General features: G+C 41.2%; 1 protein-coding gene across 6 annotated transcripts in view; it reads right to left on the bottom strand.

Annotated features, from left to right (window-relative positions):
- Positions 1-1,385: 1,385 nt before the first annotated feature.
- Positions 1,386-19,567, bottom strand: part of KLC1 (kinesin light chain 1) — a 70,819-nt gene continuing 52,637 nt past the window's right edge. For 4 of the 6 annotated variants that reach the window (XM_069951175.1, XM_069951177.1, XM_069951176.1 and 1 more), the window contains exons 14-16: positions 12,791-12,921; positions 6,842-6,908; positions 1,386-2,568 (exon numbers count right to left, since the gene is read on the bottom strand). In XM_069951175.1, coding sequence (XP_069807276.1) covers positions 2,503-2,568; positions 6,842-6,908; positions 12,791-12,921 — 264 coding nt within the window. In that variant the 3' untranslated portion in view covers positions 1,386-2,502. The other 2 variants (XM_069951179.1, XM_069951180.1) reach the window with 2 other exon arrangements.

Genomic DNA, 19,567 nt, shown 5'->3' with positions numbered 1-19,567 from the left:
GCTTGGTTTATTAAAGTGCAAATCCCAAATGGGAAGAAACACTACCTCACCTCAGCCAATGGCCATTTCTTAGTCTAGAGCAGGGATAGGAAACCTTGGCTTTCCAGCTGTTGCAAAACTACAACTACCATCATGCCTGGACAGCCAAAACTTTAGTTTTCAGGCATGACAGACAGAAGTTGTAGTTTTGCGACAGCTGGGGAGCCATAGTTCCCTACACCTGCTCTAGAGAAAGAATAACTTTGGGAAAAAGCTGTTGGCTGAGGCAAGTGGTCCATTCTCCCATTTGGAACTTGAACTTTAAAAAACTAAGCAATTAAACATATGGCGAGTGCCATCGGAAAATTTCTTTCATTGCCTGAAGTCTGTTATCGATCAACTGGAACTGTTGCGCACTGTAGCAGGACCTTCTCTACATACCAATAAGCAATTTGAGTAATGCCGGTGTATGATATTTTCTTATTCAAGTAACATTTTAGTCTCACAATACATCAATTTAAAACCAGTAGACAAAAATTAAATTCAAACAGGACAGTAAGCTCAAGGGGCTTGTCACCCGGGCCATGTGAGGTATTACAGCCCAAATGAATCTGAATAAAATGCATTAACACAGCCCACATAGGCAGCGATGTGAAGATAAACACAATCCATAGCATTTAGCCACCAAACTTGGTGTAGTAATTGCCTGCTACATTCCAGCCAAGAACCCATGTATTATCCACCATTAAAGGGATTTAATCCCCCCTTTCCATATGACGAGTTCTCAGCACCCTTTCTAAGCTTATTTTTTGGATATTTCATATCACACTGTATAAAAGACTACTTGGTGGTCTCTCCCCTCAAAAATGTGTTATTGTTGGTGGACAGTGCAGTCGGGGTGGGGCTTAATGGGCATGGTTACCCATATCTCCACCCACATTTGTAGGCCCCACCCCCTCTATGACAATCAGCATCTAGGCTCTGTCCCTTCTGCAGCCATTGGAATGGGTAGACCTAGAGGCCTAGGCCCCCTCCTCTAGGTCAGCCCATTCCAATGGTTGCAGATAGGGCAGGGCCTAGATGCCGACGACATCGCACAAGGGCAGGGCCTAAAACACCAGTGTAGGCAGAGCTATGGGGCACCACTCCCCGCTCCTATGGCACTGTCCACCAACAATAACATACATTTTTGAGGGGAGAGACCACCAAGAAATCCTTTACACAGTAAGATATGAAATGTGCAGAGTCTGAGGACTCCTTATATAGAAAGAGGGTGACTATCACTTTAAGGGCTTCCAGATGCATATCCTCTGTATGAACAAACCCTAACAGCACTGTGTGAATGTAGCCTTATTTTAAAAAACAAAACCAAGACCCAGTTCTTTTATTACATATGATATAAAACATTTAGGGGTTTAAAAGTAACCATTTATTTCAGTATTGAGGTCTTTTGCCTCGTCTGTCAATAATCCACAAGAAAATAAAAACATTTCAGTTTAGAGATGAACTTTCTATTTCATAAAAGTGCTGGGCCCCCCGGCATGTAAACAGAATTGAGCAGTTGCCCATGGCAACCAACCAATTTTTTTTTTTTTTTTTATTTATGATTTTTAAAAGATAGGTATGGAAAAAAAAGTAGTGATAAGATTGGTTGCTATAGGAAGAAGCTCCATCTAGAGTCTACACCAGTCTTTACACTTTTACCTTAGGTTGAATCTGTATTCCTCAGCATCGCTCAACTATCCCAAGCTGTGAACGCTCGAGGTATCAATGGGACAGCTCAAATTTAACAAAAACATATTAGACCTCCTTGATGGCCATAGCAACCAGAGTATGCTTACATTTTACCAAAGCTGTTTAAAAAAAAACAAAAAAAACTGAGCTCTGATTGGTTGCCATGGGCAGTAGTTTATCTTTTAATGTCTATTACCCATAGCAACCAGTCAGGACTGGGCTTTCATTTTTTTTTAAATTGCTCTGGTAAGATGAAAGCTGTGTTCTGATTGGTTGCTATGGGTAACAACATTTTAGATAATTTTGATAAATCGGCCCCATTGTCGGCGGTCTATTATGTAAAAACGTGCGCAGTCCCTATCCGGGCAATGTAAACAGTTATTTACAATAAAAATTATTTATCCCCCCCCCCCATAGTGGTCTTCATTGTAACCTGTAGTCCCCATGAATATGACCAAAAGCCAACAGGTTTTCTACCATCTGTTTGGCTACCGTAACAGTGACCCAGTTCTGCACTTTCGCCATTTTATATATTATATTTCTACAGACAACAGTGCAAGCAGCAAATTATATACATCATACACACCTATAAATAAGAGGTTCTTTTTTAAAAATGGAAAAAAAGGGAGAAGTCTAAATTATACTAATTTAAAAATCTATTTTTTGTCCTTTTTTTTAGAAAAAGTAAAAACATCAATCCATTATCAGACAGGAATAAGCTTCTTGTATAGGGAGGGAGGAAGCTTAGTCTCAGTGCGTTCTTCATGGCAGCTAGCCCCTGTGCACAGCTCAGTGAGCCAGGTCAGTGTGACTAGCGCTCAAACCTCGGGCCTCAGTCAGACAATTATTTCGTTCCTGTGAAAAGAAGCAAGGAAGGGGGGGGGGGAGAATATATTGTTATCAATGTTACTAAAGGATGTACAGAGCCCAGTAGCATCCCACCCTAAACGAACCGCTGTGCCATCCATCATACAACAGCCCCCACTGACTTAATAATAATAAAGGTCCATTGGGTTACGTTGTGGGGTCTGCCATTCTGACAGAATGAATATTCTCCCTGTCCAATCTGTTGAAATCTGTAAAGCCTTAAATACAGATATGAGCTGATCACTACTCATATCTGTATCTAGGAAAACTGACAACCAACATGACCTTTATTATAGTTCTTTTCTTAGGTCTGCTCACACGTTGCAGATTTGGTGCTCATATTTGACATGTTACTTGTACCAAAAATCCACTACATGATATTAGAAAAAAATGGCATTAATCCATAAATGAGCGCCAAACCTGACCACGGGCAGTGTCTGGTATTGCAGTGTAGAGTCACGCAAGAGACCATGGATAAAAGTGGAGCTGCTTCTTATGGGAAAAAGAAAAATACCATGCAGAGCAAGGAGTATACCACTTGAAGTACATGGCTATGTTCATACAGCGTAAGAGACCGGCCAGGTCACTGAACGGCCGGTCTCTGAAAAGTTCTTCTTAGCCGGTACTGCAGTACCGGCCGAATCAGAACTCCCCACTGCACTGCTCGCTCCACAGTGTGCACTGACATGGTTTTCTGCGGACGCTTGTCACTGAATCGATGTATACACTCCGGTCGGGATCCCGTAGACTGAAAGGTAACGTATATTTTCATAATAATCACCGCCGGTGTACAAAGGCCTTGATTTTACGAAAATATACGTTGTGTAAACATTGCCTATGGCTGAAGTCTACAGCAAGTATCCAGCCTGATGCATAATAAATCTGCCACATGTATGCATAAGTCTGGAAAAGCTGGGTGACCACCCAAGTGATGGTGGTTGTATTGGCTGTCATTCAGATTTTGCTTGGAAAAAAATAGCTGCTGAAAAGATTTATAAAAAGGGTTGTACAGGGTTAGAAAAGCTTGGGTAATTTTTTCCAGAAATAGCACCTCACCTGTCCATATTGTGTGTCTGGTACTGCAGCTCATTATAACGAACAGAGCGGAGCTGCAATACTAGACAACCTCTGGGTAGGTGTGGAGCAATTTTAAAGGAAAGCAGCATTGTTATGTTAATAGTCATTAAAGGGGTTTTATAGACTTAAAAAGATGCTTTTGAAGCGTCAAAGCAGCTAGAAAAGTTAGCCAAAGCCAAAATAATGTTAAAGCGCACTTCTAACGTGGCCATACAATTTACATAGAAGTTGGCCAAACATTAATTTAGCTGACAACAATTTCTCCTAACTCCACTATAAGCATGTACATCCATTTTTAGTGGGAAGAGGGAAGTAAACCGCTGCCAGACAGTAGGGAGATGCCACATGTTAGCTGGTCGGTCTCTAAAAACAGCTAGTCATGTCAACCTCTATATAATGTATGACTACCCTCTGGTTTCTACTGCCCCTGACAAAACAGCATTGTCTGCAAAAAAAAAAATCAATAATAATAATAATAATAATAGCTGCCTTCTTCCAGAAACTATTCCACTTCTATCCACAGGTTGTTTGTAATACTGCAGCTCAGGTGATACCACTCCACGACCTGTGGGCAGAGGAAGAACTGCTTTTGGAAAAAAACAGTCATGTTTTTCTAAATCCTGAAGTCCATTTACATTAAGGCTTACAACACCTCAAGTAAAGTCTATCAATTGTAGACTCCATAATCCTAAACCGGGAAAGCTTTCCTCCATATTCCCCCTTTCTTCTGGACTCCACTTTGGGTACTATTACACGGAACGATAATCGGCCGAATTGGCCCGATTCGGCCGATTATCGCTCCGTGTAATAAATGCAACGATCAGCCGATGACAACGAACATCGGCTGACCGTTGATATAGGTTAGACCCTACTTTCGTCGGGCGCCGACCGCGCACCGCTGCGTGTAATAGCGGTGCGTGGCCGGCGACTAACGATATACATTACCCATCCACGTTCCAGGGCTGCTCCTGCCGTCCGCTTCTCCCGGGGTCCCGTGCGCACTCTAGGTCGCTGTGAAGCTAGAGCGCGCACGGGACCCCGGGAGAAGCGGACGGCAGGAGCAGCCCTGGAACGTGGATGGGTAATGTACGCCAGTTTAGCAAGGGCTGCAAGGACATTGGTAACGATGTCCTTGCAGCTCTTGTCAAACGATTATCGGGCCGTGTAATAGGTCCAGTAAACGAGCAATGATCTAGCAGATCGCTGCTCGTTTACAGGTATTATCAGGCCCTGCTCGGCCCGTGTAATACCACCCTTTCACAGAACTTTGTTTACTCACTTAAACCAATACGTGCTATACTAGTCAGTATTACTATAGTCAGTTGCTTTGAAGCAGTGGTATAGACTGTAATACACTCCTTAAAAGGGTTGTCCAGTTTTGTGCATAGACATTTATTAATTGTACAATAAAGTCATATAATTTTCCTGTATACTTTAAATAGGCATAAAAAAATAAAACACCAAAAAACACTTTAAAATATTTTATCAGTCAGGGTCTGTGTATTTAGACCCCCTCCAATCATTAGAACAAGCCCTCTGATTATTACGGTGAGGGTCTGAACCCCATGCCATTGATAGAAGCATCAGGTACAGCATCTGGTAAAGCTATTCAGAGATGCATAGCGCCGGTAAAGGCTGAGCACTCAGTGCAGGCACACTACAGTGATCCCTCAACTTACAATGGCCTCAGGATTATATATTTTCAACATACAATGTTCCTTTCTGGACGGTTACTTAAGACCAGACTCAACATACAATACTACACAGTCCGGATCTGCTGCACATGTGAATAACTAGATAATTGACCAATGAAAGTGGCCATTTTACTGGTAAAACCCAGTATTACTGGAGTGGATGCAGTGATTGGCTGTTTAGTAGCGCCTCCCTACAGTACAATGTGATACTACATGTCATGTACTGCTCTTTACCTGTGCCAGGAATAGTTGCTCCTTTGGGCACCAGGTGAGGGTGATATCATTTTATATTCTTGGGACCCTGTGTGATCTGTGCAGGACCCTGAAAACACTCAGTTTTTCTACATAGCAAGTAATTTACAGTCTCCAGTAGCTCCTTCTGACTGTTATATGTAAGACCTTACTTTATCCTTATTAGTTATTTGCTTATTTCCCTTAAAAGAGTTTTGATCTCAACATACAATGGTTTCAATGGTCATCCTGGAACAGAGGGACCACTGTATTGTCATCCCCTCATACATAGCTAAGTATAGACAGTAGCAGTGTCGTGTATCACTAAATAGCTTTACTGGTTGCCATACCTAATGCCTCTCTCTCTAGCATCAGATACGGTATCTGGTATCGTTATTCATATATAGGCAGCACTGTGAGCAGCAAGGGACAGTGCAGCTATGCTACAGCCTGTACACAGCTGTTTTTAAGAAAAAGTGAGAATATCTTGAAAATGGACAACCCCTTTGCGTTAGATGGTTCTTTTAATTCCTCAGCACCACCACCACCACAGGAAAGATTAAGCGCTACATACTGTCCACTGATATTAATGGTCTGCCAGTGTAACCCATGGACCTGTCAAATCCTCCAGAGCCAGAAAAGCGAGGTAGTTTTAGCTTCTCTCTACTCTGGAATTAAAGTCTTAAATGAGACTTGCTCAGAATGCTAAATAAAGTGTTTGATAGTATATTTGAAAGAGAACCCGTTTAACAACCTAACATATATTACTTGTATTCAACGCATTCAGGTATACTTGTAGTATATGTATGGACGACTGTTTGATGTTATTGGGAGAGATTTATCAAAACTGGTGCAAAAAATAAAAGTAGTACCGTAGTAGTTGCATAAAGCAACCAGCAGATTCCACTGTACTTTTCACCAGTTTTGAAACCTCTCCCCTATTGTCCTTATATATAAGATTAAAACAATAAAACATAATAGGGCACAAGATGCAGTAAGAGGTTAGTCAGTTATTGGGTTAGTAAATAGCAGTGGACATGTGTAGCACATAAGCACAATGAAGACTACATTTAGTTCTTTGCCTACAGATTATGTTTTAGTGCTAAGATTGCACCATTCACCATCTTTTAAGATAAAGGACCCAAATTCTAGGTTGGTGAACATGGCAAAGCATCTGCAAATCACACTGGCATACTACAAGCATACATACACATACTAGCACTAAAATGATGATGTAAGAACATGACTGGGCGTCTTACTTGCATGTGGTCCTCAGCAGCTTTGCCGCCCGTGTTAAGAACATTCAGAGAACTGGCACGCTTCATGCTGCAACCAGGGTAGTGGACATGCAAGGACAAACCAATGAGAATCACTGGAGGTCTAGACACAGTAATACAAGACATATGCCCCTTCCTATGAACTGGTGAGAAAACACTTGTGTTCCTTCAGGCTCAACCGAAATGTAGATCATGCAGAAGCTAATGAACATGTGTGCTGCAACTTTCTATAGCTTCCAATATAAAGGAAATCCTAGACACTGTCAAAAGAAGGGGGGGTGCTATGAGGGGTGTATTAGGGCAGTAACATTACAGATAGTGTTGGTGCCATTTGTATAAAACTCCAAAAAGCAAACCTATTATCCCATAATAAAGGCCAAGTCCTCTCCTTGGTGCAATTAGCCTGTATAAAAAGTAGGACAAAAAAAAAAAAAAAAAGTTGTCAGTGAGTTTGGCCAGCATAGTGGAGTTTTTTTTGTTTTTTTTTTATCGGGTGGGTTGCAGAATGCATCGGATCCAGCTTGATCCATTTGGCATTCCTATCAGAAATGGCTCTGGGTCACCGGACATGTGTGTAGCTGGCTTACAATGTGTGGAAAGGATAGTATGCATTAATGTCATTAAAGGGTTGTCCGGCTATACAATGTTTATCACTGTAGTCAATCACTGTAGGAAATAGGACAGTGCTGTTGCCAGGCGGTGGGCATTTTCTGGGTGTCAAGATGAAAGCAGAAAGGCCCGATCAACAAGGACGGCGATCAACAGGATGGCGGCAGCAGCAGGGAGATCTGACAGGAAGGTAAAATTTAGTTTTTATTTTTTAAAGTATACCTAAGGTCTGTGGTGTAAAAAAAAAAATGGGTAAAAAAAATCTGTGTTGATGAATGGAGTTTTCTTGAGAAAAGTTATTAATGGTGGAAGTGAATGAAATAAAGTGTATAGGAGATGGTACTGCAGTAACCCAGCACCACCACTACAAAGTTCAGAGCCAAGGTTTCTGGCACCTGTGCCGGTCTCTGCCTGCCACAGCTGATCAGCAGGGGGTGCTAAGTCACCCCACCGATTAGCTATAGATGGCCCAATCTGTGACTAAAGCTATCAACTTCTCTAGAAAACCCCTTTAAGAGTCATAGTTCTGTTTTCTTATGCAATGCTCCCCTTCTTTCCTTTAATGAAATGCCTAAATTCTGGGTGCCTGCATCCACAACTATGTTGCACAATTTTGAACTTTTTAGATGAAATCTACACCTCAAGCACCAAACTGGGTAAACTTTGTTTTAACATCTTATCTTATAATATTTTATGAAAATCCTGAGACTAGAGCCTAGAAACTCTCTGTAGATTATCTGGTTAGGATTAAAGCTGTAAGCAAAGAGAACAAACAGAACAGACAAATGTATTCGCATGAACAGTCTGCATTAGTAGGACCATGCGGCTGAAGAGCTGAAATCAACGCTGGTTAGGAACAAACCCATTAGGGGGTTAAAAGTGAACAGCAATCACAGTGCATTGTATTAGAAGCAGATTTACATTTCACCCATTAAACATAGACTTAAAAAATAAAAGTAACAAAACAATATACATTAAATAAAATAATAAACCACCGTTAAGTCTTAGTCAATTTATTCAGTAATACATTTTACAAAATGTTCCACAGGAGGAGTCATATTATATTGACTTTGTTAGGGCAAAGAGGGTTTTTTTTTTTTTCAGAATAATTAAACCAATTATTATTATAAAAAAAATGATTATTATTTTACAACTTAAATCTATATAGAGAGGAAACTAAAGATATTGGCTATTCCCTTCAAATCAGGTGTTCTTTGAAATAGTATGAAGTTAATTGAAGAGAGCGATTGAAATAGTCTCACCTTGTGTGCATGCTTATTTCAATAAACATTTATAATATTGCAGGAGAGTCGCCTAAAGGCCCTATCAAGGTTGTACGGTCTCTTGCCATCTGAGAATTGCATACCGAGAGCAGGGAAATCATATAGGGGCTTACTGCATCCTGCTTTGGGGTTTTTCCCAGGGCCTTCATATTAATCGCCTATCCTTTGAAAAGGCCATTAATATCAAACTGGTAGTCCAATTCCCCAAACCCCTGCTGATCAGCTGATTGAGGGGATCACAGTACTTGTGCAGCCTTCATTCTCTAACAAACATGGCTCCATACTTCCTATTGTGGCTATATCTGGTATTGCAGCTTTCCCTTTGCACAGTAGGCACTAAGCCCCTCAACTTTCCTTAGTTGTGGCTTCAGGAGATGAGAATGTTTTTTTTTTTACTTTACTTAATGATTTGAATTTATCTATGAAGGGCAATTGGAGTTGTGTATCAGAAAAAACGTAAGGGCACAAGACTTTAGGCCTAACAACAACAAGGTGGAACTTCACTTGAAAGGGATGCATGGCCCATACTAACCAAATAAATTGTCCAGGACCAATAAGTATTAGTTCTTTTATAGGTTTTCTGTAACCTTACAGTTCATATGTGCTGCCACTACTGACCTGAATGGACTACGGGATGTGTTTTAGGTAGGGTTACTATACTCCATTTTGGAGACTATGAGAAGTATATATCTTAAAGGAGTTATCACCAAGATTATAAATAAGTATCTGATCACTTAGGGTCCAACCACTAAGTAACCAGAGAACACAGTTTTAGTGATTGATGGCAGGGCCGCCGATAGGGCAGTACAAGTGGTACTGCCGTATGGGGCCCGGAACCTAAGAGACATGGGGGGGGGCACCTCTTGTAGGGGCACCTTTGGGGGCATTATTAGCTCATGGGGGGCACCTCTGGGGGCATTATTAGTATATGGGGGCACCTCTGGGGGCATTATTAGTTCATGGGGGGCACCTCTGGGGGCATCATTAGTATATGGGGGCACCTCTGGGGGCATTATTAGTTCATGGGGGGCACCTCTGGGGGCATTATTAGCTCATGGGGGCACCTCTGGGGGCATTATTAGCTCATGGGGGTACCTCTGGGGGCATTATTAGCTCATGGGGGTACCTCTGGGGGCATTATTAGCTCATGGGGGCACAGCAGGGAATCCTACATACAGGGGGCACAGCAGGGGATCCTACATACAGGGGGCACAGCAGGGGATCCTACATACAGGGGGCACAGCAGGGGATCCTACATACAGGGGGCATCCCACACAGCGCAGTTACTTTGGGAGCCTACAGGGGGGAGAAAGGAAAGGAAGCTGCTAGAAATGTGCGGAGCCTGAATTGTTTGTCTCGCAGGTTCTGAAAAGATGAAACATATCTGGAAGGAATCAGCATGGAGGACTGGGCCGGATGGAGAGGAAAAGGGAAAGTGAGGCCTCAGATCAAAGAAGACGTCACCTGTGAGTCAGTGTATGACACTTTTCTTATTTTGTAGAACATCATTTAGTAGGGGTGCCCCGAGGTGACAGCTACTACATTATCTGTACTCAGAGATATCACTGTGTTATCTGTGGTGTTACATAGGACTGCAGGTGACATCTACATTATCTGTACTCAGAGATATCACTGTGTTATCTGTGCTGTTACATAGGACTGCAGGTGACATCTACTACATGATCTGTACTCAGAGATACCGCTGTGTTATGTGGTGTTACATAGGACTGCAGGTGATTTCTCCAGGTTGCAGAAGTTCAAACTTCATCATGCCCTGGTGTGCTGGTGTCTGTATACATGTGTGCTGGTGTCTGTATGTGTGTATACATGTGTGCTGGTGGGCTCATATACCCCATTTTCCCCAGTGGCTTAAAATGTAACCTCTGTTATACAGTTATAAAATTGTAGAACCTAAATGTGAACAAGGTGCAATTCAAATAGACACTTACTTGTATAGCTGTCTCTTGTGCTCTGTATGCAGTGCATTATATTCACCCTTGCAACGTACAATTTATAGCGTGTCTACAAGCCCAGCGGGGCTCATTATGATGGAGACTAAAACTCATACAAGAGTGGGCTAGGGGTTCCCCTGTATTTAGAATGCTGTTGAGTGCTAGGCAATGCCCCGTCTGGGATTATTGAATTTCGAGGGTCTATGCAGAGCAGGATAAGGACACCTCTGCTGCACAAACAGGATCTCCTAGAAAGCGTTCTCACCGCCATGTATTCGCTATCACTGGCTTGGGTGAGCTAAACTAGTCTGCCTGGGGGGGGGGGGGTGATTTGTATATGCTCACTAACATGGAACAGCCTCATTATATTAGCCTTATCAACAAATTCTATGTTAGTGAGCATACCGGGGGGGGGGGGGGGGGGGGGGGGATATTGGTGAACATATACAAATCAAACAGCCCCCTAGACCCTCGAAATTCAATAACCCCAAACGGGGCATTGCCTAGTACTCAACAGCATTCTGAATACAGGGGAACCCCTACCCCACTCTTGTTAAGTTTTAGTCTCCATCATAATGAGCCCCGCTGGGCTTGTAGACACGCTATAAATTGTACGTTGCAAGGGTGAATATAATGCACTGCATACAGAGCACAAGAGGCAGCTATACAAGTAAGTGTCTGTATGGTGACATTTAAATTGCACCTTGTTCACATTTAGTTTCTACAATTTAATAACTGTATAACAGAGGTTACATTTTAAGCCACTGGGGAAAATGGGGTATATGAGTGGATGAATTGATCTGAACCAAATTATACCTCCCAGCAAGGTGTGGGTCGAACACACAATTTTTTTTTTATTAATGTGGGGGCCCCGAAATTCCTGATGGCGGCCCTGATTGATGGTGTCCCAAGTGAGGGGGATTAACAGTCAAGCATGTACTTTGCCCTGCATTCACTCACTATGGAACTGCTGCAGATAGGCAAGAACAGCATTCCTATAGCGAATACATAAGGCAGCAGCCCACAAGCTCCATTGTCAATGCACTCAAGGGACCTTGTTCATGTGATCTGTAGGGGTCCCAGCAGTCAGACCCTCACCAATTAGATATCACATACAAATATGGTTAGAATCTTGGGATAACCCCTTTAAAAAAAGGTAGGAACTGGGGCTGATATCAGGTCAGTGTTTTCCAATCTGTGGTTCTATAGCAGATACCCAGCTACACCTCTTACTATACTCCGACATCCAAAAGCTGTCAATGCATGACGGGAGTTTTAGTTTTGCAACAGCTGAAACAAGAAAAAACTGCATTAGATGAATGCTGACCAAATCCACAGAGCATCTAATATGTAAGGGGCTTCTGCCAACTCCTCCCCATGGCAGATGTAAAGTTACAGAAAGATCAGGAAGTTGGATTTTAACATACCTGATCTTTTTTTTCCACCGGGAATAAGACACTACCTGAAGAAACCCCCTCTTTATTGAGAGCACACACTAGCTCAGCTGATAGAGGAATGCTTGCATATATTAGGGAGAATATTATGTGTATATATATATATATATATATATATATATATATATATATAGAGAGAGAGAGAGAGAGAGAGAGAGAGAGAGAGAGAGAGAAAGATGTAAGTTAAATAAAAGGACAGCTACATAAAGTCTATGGCCAGTCTGATTGGCGTAAACCTTTAGGATTGTATCATGTTTTAGGAAGTCATGGATTCTCTAGCCTGTGGACAATACGAGTGGTGCAGGACCGATGTGGGTCCCATTCATGTAAATGACACATATATAAAATCAAATGTCATGAAAGAAGTTTTTTTTTAACAAATATAAAATCTATAGATTGAGGATCATTCACAGCTGAAATTGTACAAAAATTATTTATATGGATTCATATCTTGCATCTTCATGATGATTTGCAATCCCTGAGGAATATTAAACCCAGTGCAGTTTATATATACAGTCGTGGAAGGAATACGCACAGCGCACTTGGCGTATTCCTTCTCCATCCACCATAGTGCTAAGTGCTATAGGCTACAAGCTTGGGAATAGAGCAGCTTAGCTAGATATGGATAATTACCCAGGATTCTTTGGTTCACCATCTCGTGAACTGCCTCCTTTCAGCTTCCTGACCAGCTTCTCGCTGCTGCGTCGTATGGAAGCTCGGAGTTTGCTAAAGGAACCGCTGCGTTTTAGAGATCCAGTGCCGTCCTGGAACAGAAGGTTACAAGGCATAAAAATTCAAATAATTTATTCAGGGGTGGGCATGTGTGCTGATAAGAAGGACTAAATGACTACTCAGATACAGATGTAGCAGAGCTGGATTTGCCACCTTTTTTGTGCACTTTGATATTTTATATGAATGCCTTGTTAAGGCATATAGGCTAGAGGGAGCTCACTGCAACCTCATTAATATTACGTCATGTGAGGGACTGATGTGTCAGACCTTAGGGTGCCCTTACACAGAGATTTATCTGACAGATTTTTGAAGCCAAAGCCAGGAACAGACTATAAACAGAACAGGTCATAAAGGAAAGCTTGAGATTTTTCCTTTTTTCAAACCCATTCCTGGCTTTGGCTTCAAATATCAGTCAGATAAATCTCTCTGTGTGAAGGCAGCCTTACCCAGGCATAACAGCGGAGACTAGGTTCACATTACACTTGTGCCCTCTGTTGCATGGATAAGTCTGAAAAGTGTCAAAATAGCATGTCAACATATCCATGCATGGATAGTGAATGGCTGATTTCAATGGCCTGTATGCAGCATTTTCCGATCATACATGAGTAGTAACAGTAGACCATGCTTCTGAGTAAAACATATACACTCAATGTGACCTGTGCAAGTCATTTTGACATTTTATAGCACAAATATGATGTGCCATTCTATGAACTGGAAGACTTTGAGCCAAAAGTTGATCCAGCAGGAAGGAGGAGAGGTATAAGTCCTTCCTTTATATTTCCAGTTCAATTAAGGATCTGGCTCAAACATGGAACGAAAAAAAAAAAAAAAAAGTGCATGTGTGATGCCGGCCTTTCCGACCCACGCTGACAAACTCAGCTCAGCGACATGTTTTGTTATCAAACTACACTAGTGTAAGTAGATGCAAGCCTATGTTCCCATCTGTGATTGGATGGGAAGAATAGTGCAGCACTATAGTTTGTCTCATCAGACAACATGGCTGAATTTGAACCCCACTGTAAGTCATTGGGGTCCACTGCGCACCATTGGTATCTATCACACGACAGATCTGGCTCTGTTATTTCATTTAGCTGCTCCTGTGTTGAAACAGAAAAACTGAAATGACGACACAGATGTGACCACAGACTTATCGAACAGACACATTGTGATCCTACAGGTTAGGTTTTTTCATGGAGAAGATTACTTCCTATGGACTTTATTTACTACTTTAGCTATATTACTTTTATGTCAGGATAAATAACGCTTACAAATAAGTTTCATCCAATTGTCTGAAAATGTACCACATCCATATACTTTACGTTTATATTACATTTATATAGATTCAGTATATCATTTACTAATTTTGTTAGCAAAATACACACACACACACACACACACACTAGATTTACCTATCCTATTCATAAGTCTTCTGAGTTTCTTCACCAAATCTATTTAATACCACAGTCCAAGTGTTGCAGGATGCTTTACTGTGCCCGCTGCCTAGCAATTTTTCCTTCCCAATCTGATCTTAATGTAGTACAACGATCTTAAATGGGGTTGTGCATGGCTGTTTTCTTTTACATCTGTTGCATGTCGCACAGCAGCAATATCAGACAGGGGCTACACAACGACTTGTCAAGCGATAGCAAGTCTTATCCAAGTTGCTCAACTTTCTGTTGAGCGATTTTATTCCAGTTGCAACCTAGCAGTTAACAAAATAACCAAGTCGCGGTGACTTCCATAGGTCTATGGTAGCAAAGTTACATGCTACTTGGAACCAAAAATCCATCAAACATGTATTTTTTTTCTTCTTTTTCTGCAACTATTGCATCACAGCCACACTATACTAACAATAGGTGTGGCATTGAGCAATCGCTGTGTTGCATGACTGAAGCCACCATATAACCCTGGCCTATGGCCACATTCAAACATTGGGTTGATTGTTTACTTTGTATGACCAGCGTGAACTGAATAGAGTAACATGCGCTGGACATTTGACAGTACATAAACCACAACTTTCTCCATCTCCTGAATTGTGCTCCGTTGGTGCCAATGTTAGGAATTACAACAGCTTATTTGAAACCTCCCCCAAAAAGCCCGAAAAAAAACATTTACCTAAGTGCATATATGCAAATTGAAGGTTAGCAGGAAAGAAAACGAAGCAGACAAGACGACGCAGACGGGTCAGGTGAAGAGAGTTTATTAGAAGTTAGAAAGACTTATACACAAATCACCATACACTTTTAGGATTAGTAGAAGCACAACTGCCATAAAGTCACACTAAAAGACTGAAAGAGCTCTAAATCCTCTTAAAACTCAACGCTAGAGATCCATCAATCCAACACTCGATGGTAACCACATAATGGGTCTCCACGTCCAGTTTCAAGCACTTGCAGAACATGCTTTGTGATTCTACAGCGTACAGGTTGTCTGTTTCGAGGTCCCGTTCATGCCGACCTCGAGTGTATTAGTTGCCTTCCGTGAAAGAGCGGCTAGCTGAGAAGTGCTTTCCTAGTGACTTAATACATTATAATAACACATGGCTTCATGATTAGGTTACAATTCTCCATCGCTAGATTACAATTTAGACAAAGCTACAGATATACAGTGTTAAGAAAAAGGAAAAAAAAAAAGTATCAGCTCTGGTGGTGAAAATGGTCAATTTACAAAGGAAGTGTGAATGACAGCGTGGACAGGAATCCTACAGAAGATGTGCTAGAACACTGCAGTCAGTACTGGAGAGAGAGGTTAAAGCTTGAAGATGGAGCGCGTCCGTCATGCAGGAGACAGAATTAGAATCACACAAGGCATCTACGCCTGTGGAAAGGAAATGGAAACACAAGAGAAAAAAAAAGTCTCCATGAAAAAGCTGGAGATTGAATTCACAGTTTCCCCCTTCAGACAGATTTTTTTTCCCCACAGTATTTCTAGGTCACATGGCCAAACCTCCTGTTGTCAGAAGGCATTATAGTCTGGTCATGTAGAGGAGAGAGAAAAGCTTTAACTTCTGCCCAGACAGCTAGAAATGTACAGGAACATATTACCTTAAATGGGAAATCCGTACCTATATGGGTGTATGATCTCAGACATCACTGATATACAGAATGAATGGGCTCTTTTGGGTTTTCATCCCTTTGGCACTGCACAGACAATCTGACTTTACATTTAAATGGCACTTTGCCTAAACTTGCCACAGAGATTGGATTAAAGGTCCCCATGCACCTTACACTTTTGTCGGCCATACCCTTCGCTCTCCCAACTGACCACTGATAGATGTCAGCTGAGATCGGTGTCGGGAGTGATGGAAAAATCACCACCTGACCCTCTTAGGAGAGATATGCCGCAGCATTTTAGTTTAAGCCAAAAGCTGCATACACTCAAAAAATTACACAAACATAGTAACCATTGCTTTAGGCCAAATGAACATTTGGTGTATGGGCACCTTGGATTAGAAAAGAAACCGCTGTGCGGAGCCAAGATCCCGATTCTGCAAATCACTGATGGTTCAAAAATCACAGACTGCACCACATGTGAGTCAAGAGCACTTTTGATAGTTTTCCCCTTTAAGGCCTTGTCTACAAGATTAACTCCGAGGTCTGTACAGAAAGCAACATAGCCTCAGAGATACCCAGGTACAAAAGTCAATACACATAGATTTACTCTACTCTATTAGCAAACGGAGAATGCATAAAGCGACCTAAGGAAATATAGCAAAGATGAAAATAAAAAAGCAAGAAAATCACTTATAGCAGTCATGTTGGGGATCCATTATCTCTTTAGCAGGATACTTAAGCATTATTTTATTCATAGAAAAAGCAGATATTACTTTTACTATACTTATATGGGATTTTTCCTATAGGGGTATGTTCACACTGAGTAAAAGCAGCGGAATTCCATTCTGCCTCAGTGTGTCAATGGGATGCAGAACGCAACTCCACCCTCCGCCGTGCAGCATACCATTGCCACACTGAGCCAGACAGGATTCCGCGGCAGAGGCTCCGCCACTTTTACACAGTGTGAAAATACCCAATGGGTCACCAAATCATGAAACTAATAGACTGAACTTTGTGGACAAGGTACCTTGTAAATATTGTAACCAAAGTTATTGCCAACCTCTGCTATGGGCCTATACAGTATCTAAATATGTTCCTTTGATTTTATATAAACTTAATATAAACTTAAAATTCCTCTTATATTTATACAGTCCATAGACTGCATTATATAGAGGGAGCACCAGTAGGGCAGTCATGTCCTAAAGTCCCTTTATGATCTAGAGTGGAAAACCATCCAGTATAAAGCTCCCGTACATGCATTACATATTTCTAGATGTATTTGACCAGGTTCCTTTGTTGATAATAGATGACTACCAGGCCGGCTTTTATTTGCATGGAGGTAAAACATGGATTTGTAATTTCTGGACTGTTGTAAGTGATTGACTGCATGCAATAAAGAGGTGAACATGCACAAAGATGATAGAAGAAAACAACAGAAGCATCTTGTGAGAGGACGGCATAATGCTGATCAGAACTGATAGATCATTCTTCAGATGCAGTTCAAGAGACATATCACAAATAATACACCATGACAGCAGGACCATATAACTAAAAAAGTCATGCACAGGGTACAAGCCCAAGTGAGGAAACAGTGACAATTTTGGGATTTGCCAGATAACTCTTACTAAAGCCCAATAGCACTCTACAGACTTATGGTACAATTAGCATGTATATTCACCCTGCTGTGCCTACGTTTGTCATTTACTATATAGTGAATCACCAATCGGTACATTGGAAACAGTATTACCAAATACCCTGGTAGATGGCGCCTGTATTTTCAATGTGTTGCAGAAAGACTGATCTGATGTGTAAGCAATTTTCCTCAGTCTGTAAAGCAACGAGAAGGATCCAGGATGTTTGTTGCCAAATGCAGCTTCTCGTTTTAGCACTGAATACCGGGGTTTAGAAAAGCCAAAAGAGCTGGTTTCCATTACAGCTGTATAACCATCTTGTAATGCCGTGGCATACTACTACTATATGCTTTTTTATCTGTGGGACCCCCACCGAAGTGGATTATAAGGGGGCTGTAGCCTCTTCTACACAATTAAGGTCCCCGGTAAATGCTGTAGTCTTGAGCGCTGCAACTTTTTCATTATTAGGATGTCCTAAAGGTTACCATGGATTGCTTTATATCCCAATACTAATAAAATAAGAATAACCAAATATTTATAGGTAATTGCTCCTAATCCAAATTCCTTACACAATACAGTGTATTCTAATTCTTCACTTTACCTTTCAGCTTTGGTATGTAGGATGTAGTAAGCACACATCATGCATCTCAAAAACAATTAAAAAAAAAAAAATCATGCAAAAATGCATCACAAGCAAATGTAATAAAATAACACAGAAGTATATGGAATGTGGTACTTTTTCTCAGAAGACAAAATGACATGATTTAACTAAAAAGTGTTGGTGTCAACATAAAGATATACCAACAAAAGAAAAAAAAAAAAAAAAAACACATACAGGTGTCATACAATGGTCACAAATAAATTTACAGCTAGGTTTTATAGTCCACCTTCACCTTGGCTATCTGACATGTTATGTGCGGCCCCCGAATGTTAATAGCACATTACTGATGGATTGGGGGGCTTGAGGGTTAATTCCACAATGAACATATAATTGGAGCCGCAATATAGACCTAGAAATACTGTTATGATTTCCCTTGTAAAATGTTCACGGCTGACAAACACAAGTTTAATACAGAACATGCAAAGTCCAGCAGAAATGAAGGGAAGAGTACAGTACACAGTTTGTAGATCAGCAGATCGTATGAGGCAGAGTCCCATGCTGCACATGGTCGTGGCTTTGATTACAGGGAATTGTGCAAAAGTGGAAAGTATGCTGATTGAGTGTCTAAGTGCAGGGGAAAATATAACATAGATGGTGTATGTGACGCTACTTATGAGCAGAGCAACCCATCCCTTTCGAGGAAATCAAAAATGTAGTTTATCACAAAGCTGCAGACAACAAAATAGGGGTGCAACTACTTAAAGGGGTTATCCAGAATTACTTCCTTTAAAACTATAGTAAAAGTTCTGAAGCCCCTTTAATAGCTGTAATAATAAGTATGAAATATGTTGCAACAATGCAAAGCAAACAGCAGTGGTTTACTGTAGCTGCAATAAAATATTGCAGCGGTCTCCATAGGGGAGATACGGTATATACATTTAGGTCTGCCAGAGGATGAATCTCTTAATCTAAATGAAACTTTGAGGATGGGTTGTCAAAGGAAAGAAGGTCTCTTGTATTGTGACTAGGCATAACCAAGTGACAAGTGTACTGTGAAATTCTATATAGATTAGCATGCAGATTTCCTAATTATCACCTGAACAGGGGAAATAATTTGACGAGCAGATTGCTATCAGGAAAAACGCAAAAGAAGAATAGAAAAACACTAGATTATAATAAATAGGAGATCAGCACAAACAGTTCTATATAAAATGTGGTGGAATTGTTATTTGATGAGGAAGAGGTCAGAGAGGCCACAGGTCCTTTTTTAGGACAAACAGGAATGCAATCTCTTATGTGATGTTAACCGGTGCTAAATTGATGGTCTATGCTTAGGATGGGCTATAAATATCACATAGGGGTGATTGGACTCCTGGGCCCGACTTCAATATCA

Source organism: Dendropsophus ebraccatus, chromosome 13, assembly GCF_027789765.1.
Source record: "Dendropsophus ebraccatus isolate aDenEbr1 chromosome 13, aDenEbr1.pat, whole genome shotgun sequence".
NCBI classification, from domain to species: domain Eukaryota; kingdom Metazoa; phylum Chordata; class Amphibia; order Anura; family Hylidae; genus Dendropsophus; species Dendropsophus ebraccatus.
The sequence above is the reverse complement of the archived record's forward strand: the minus strand, read 5'-3'. Positions and strand labels throughout refer to the sequence as shown.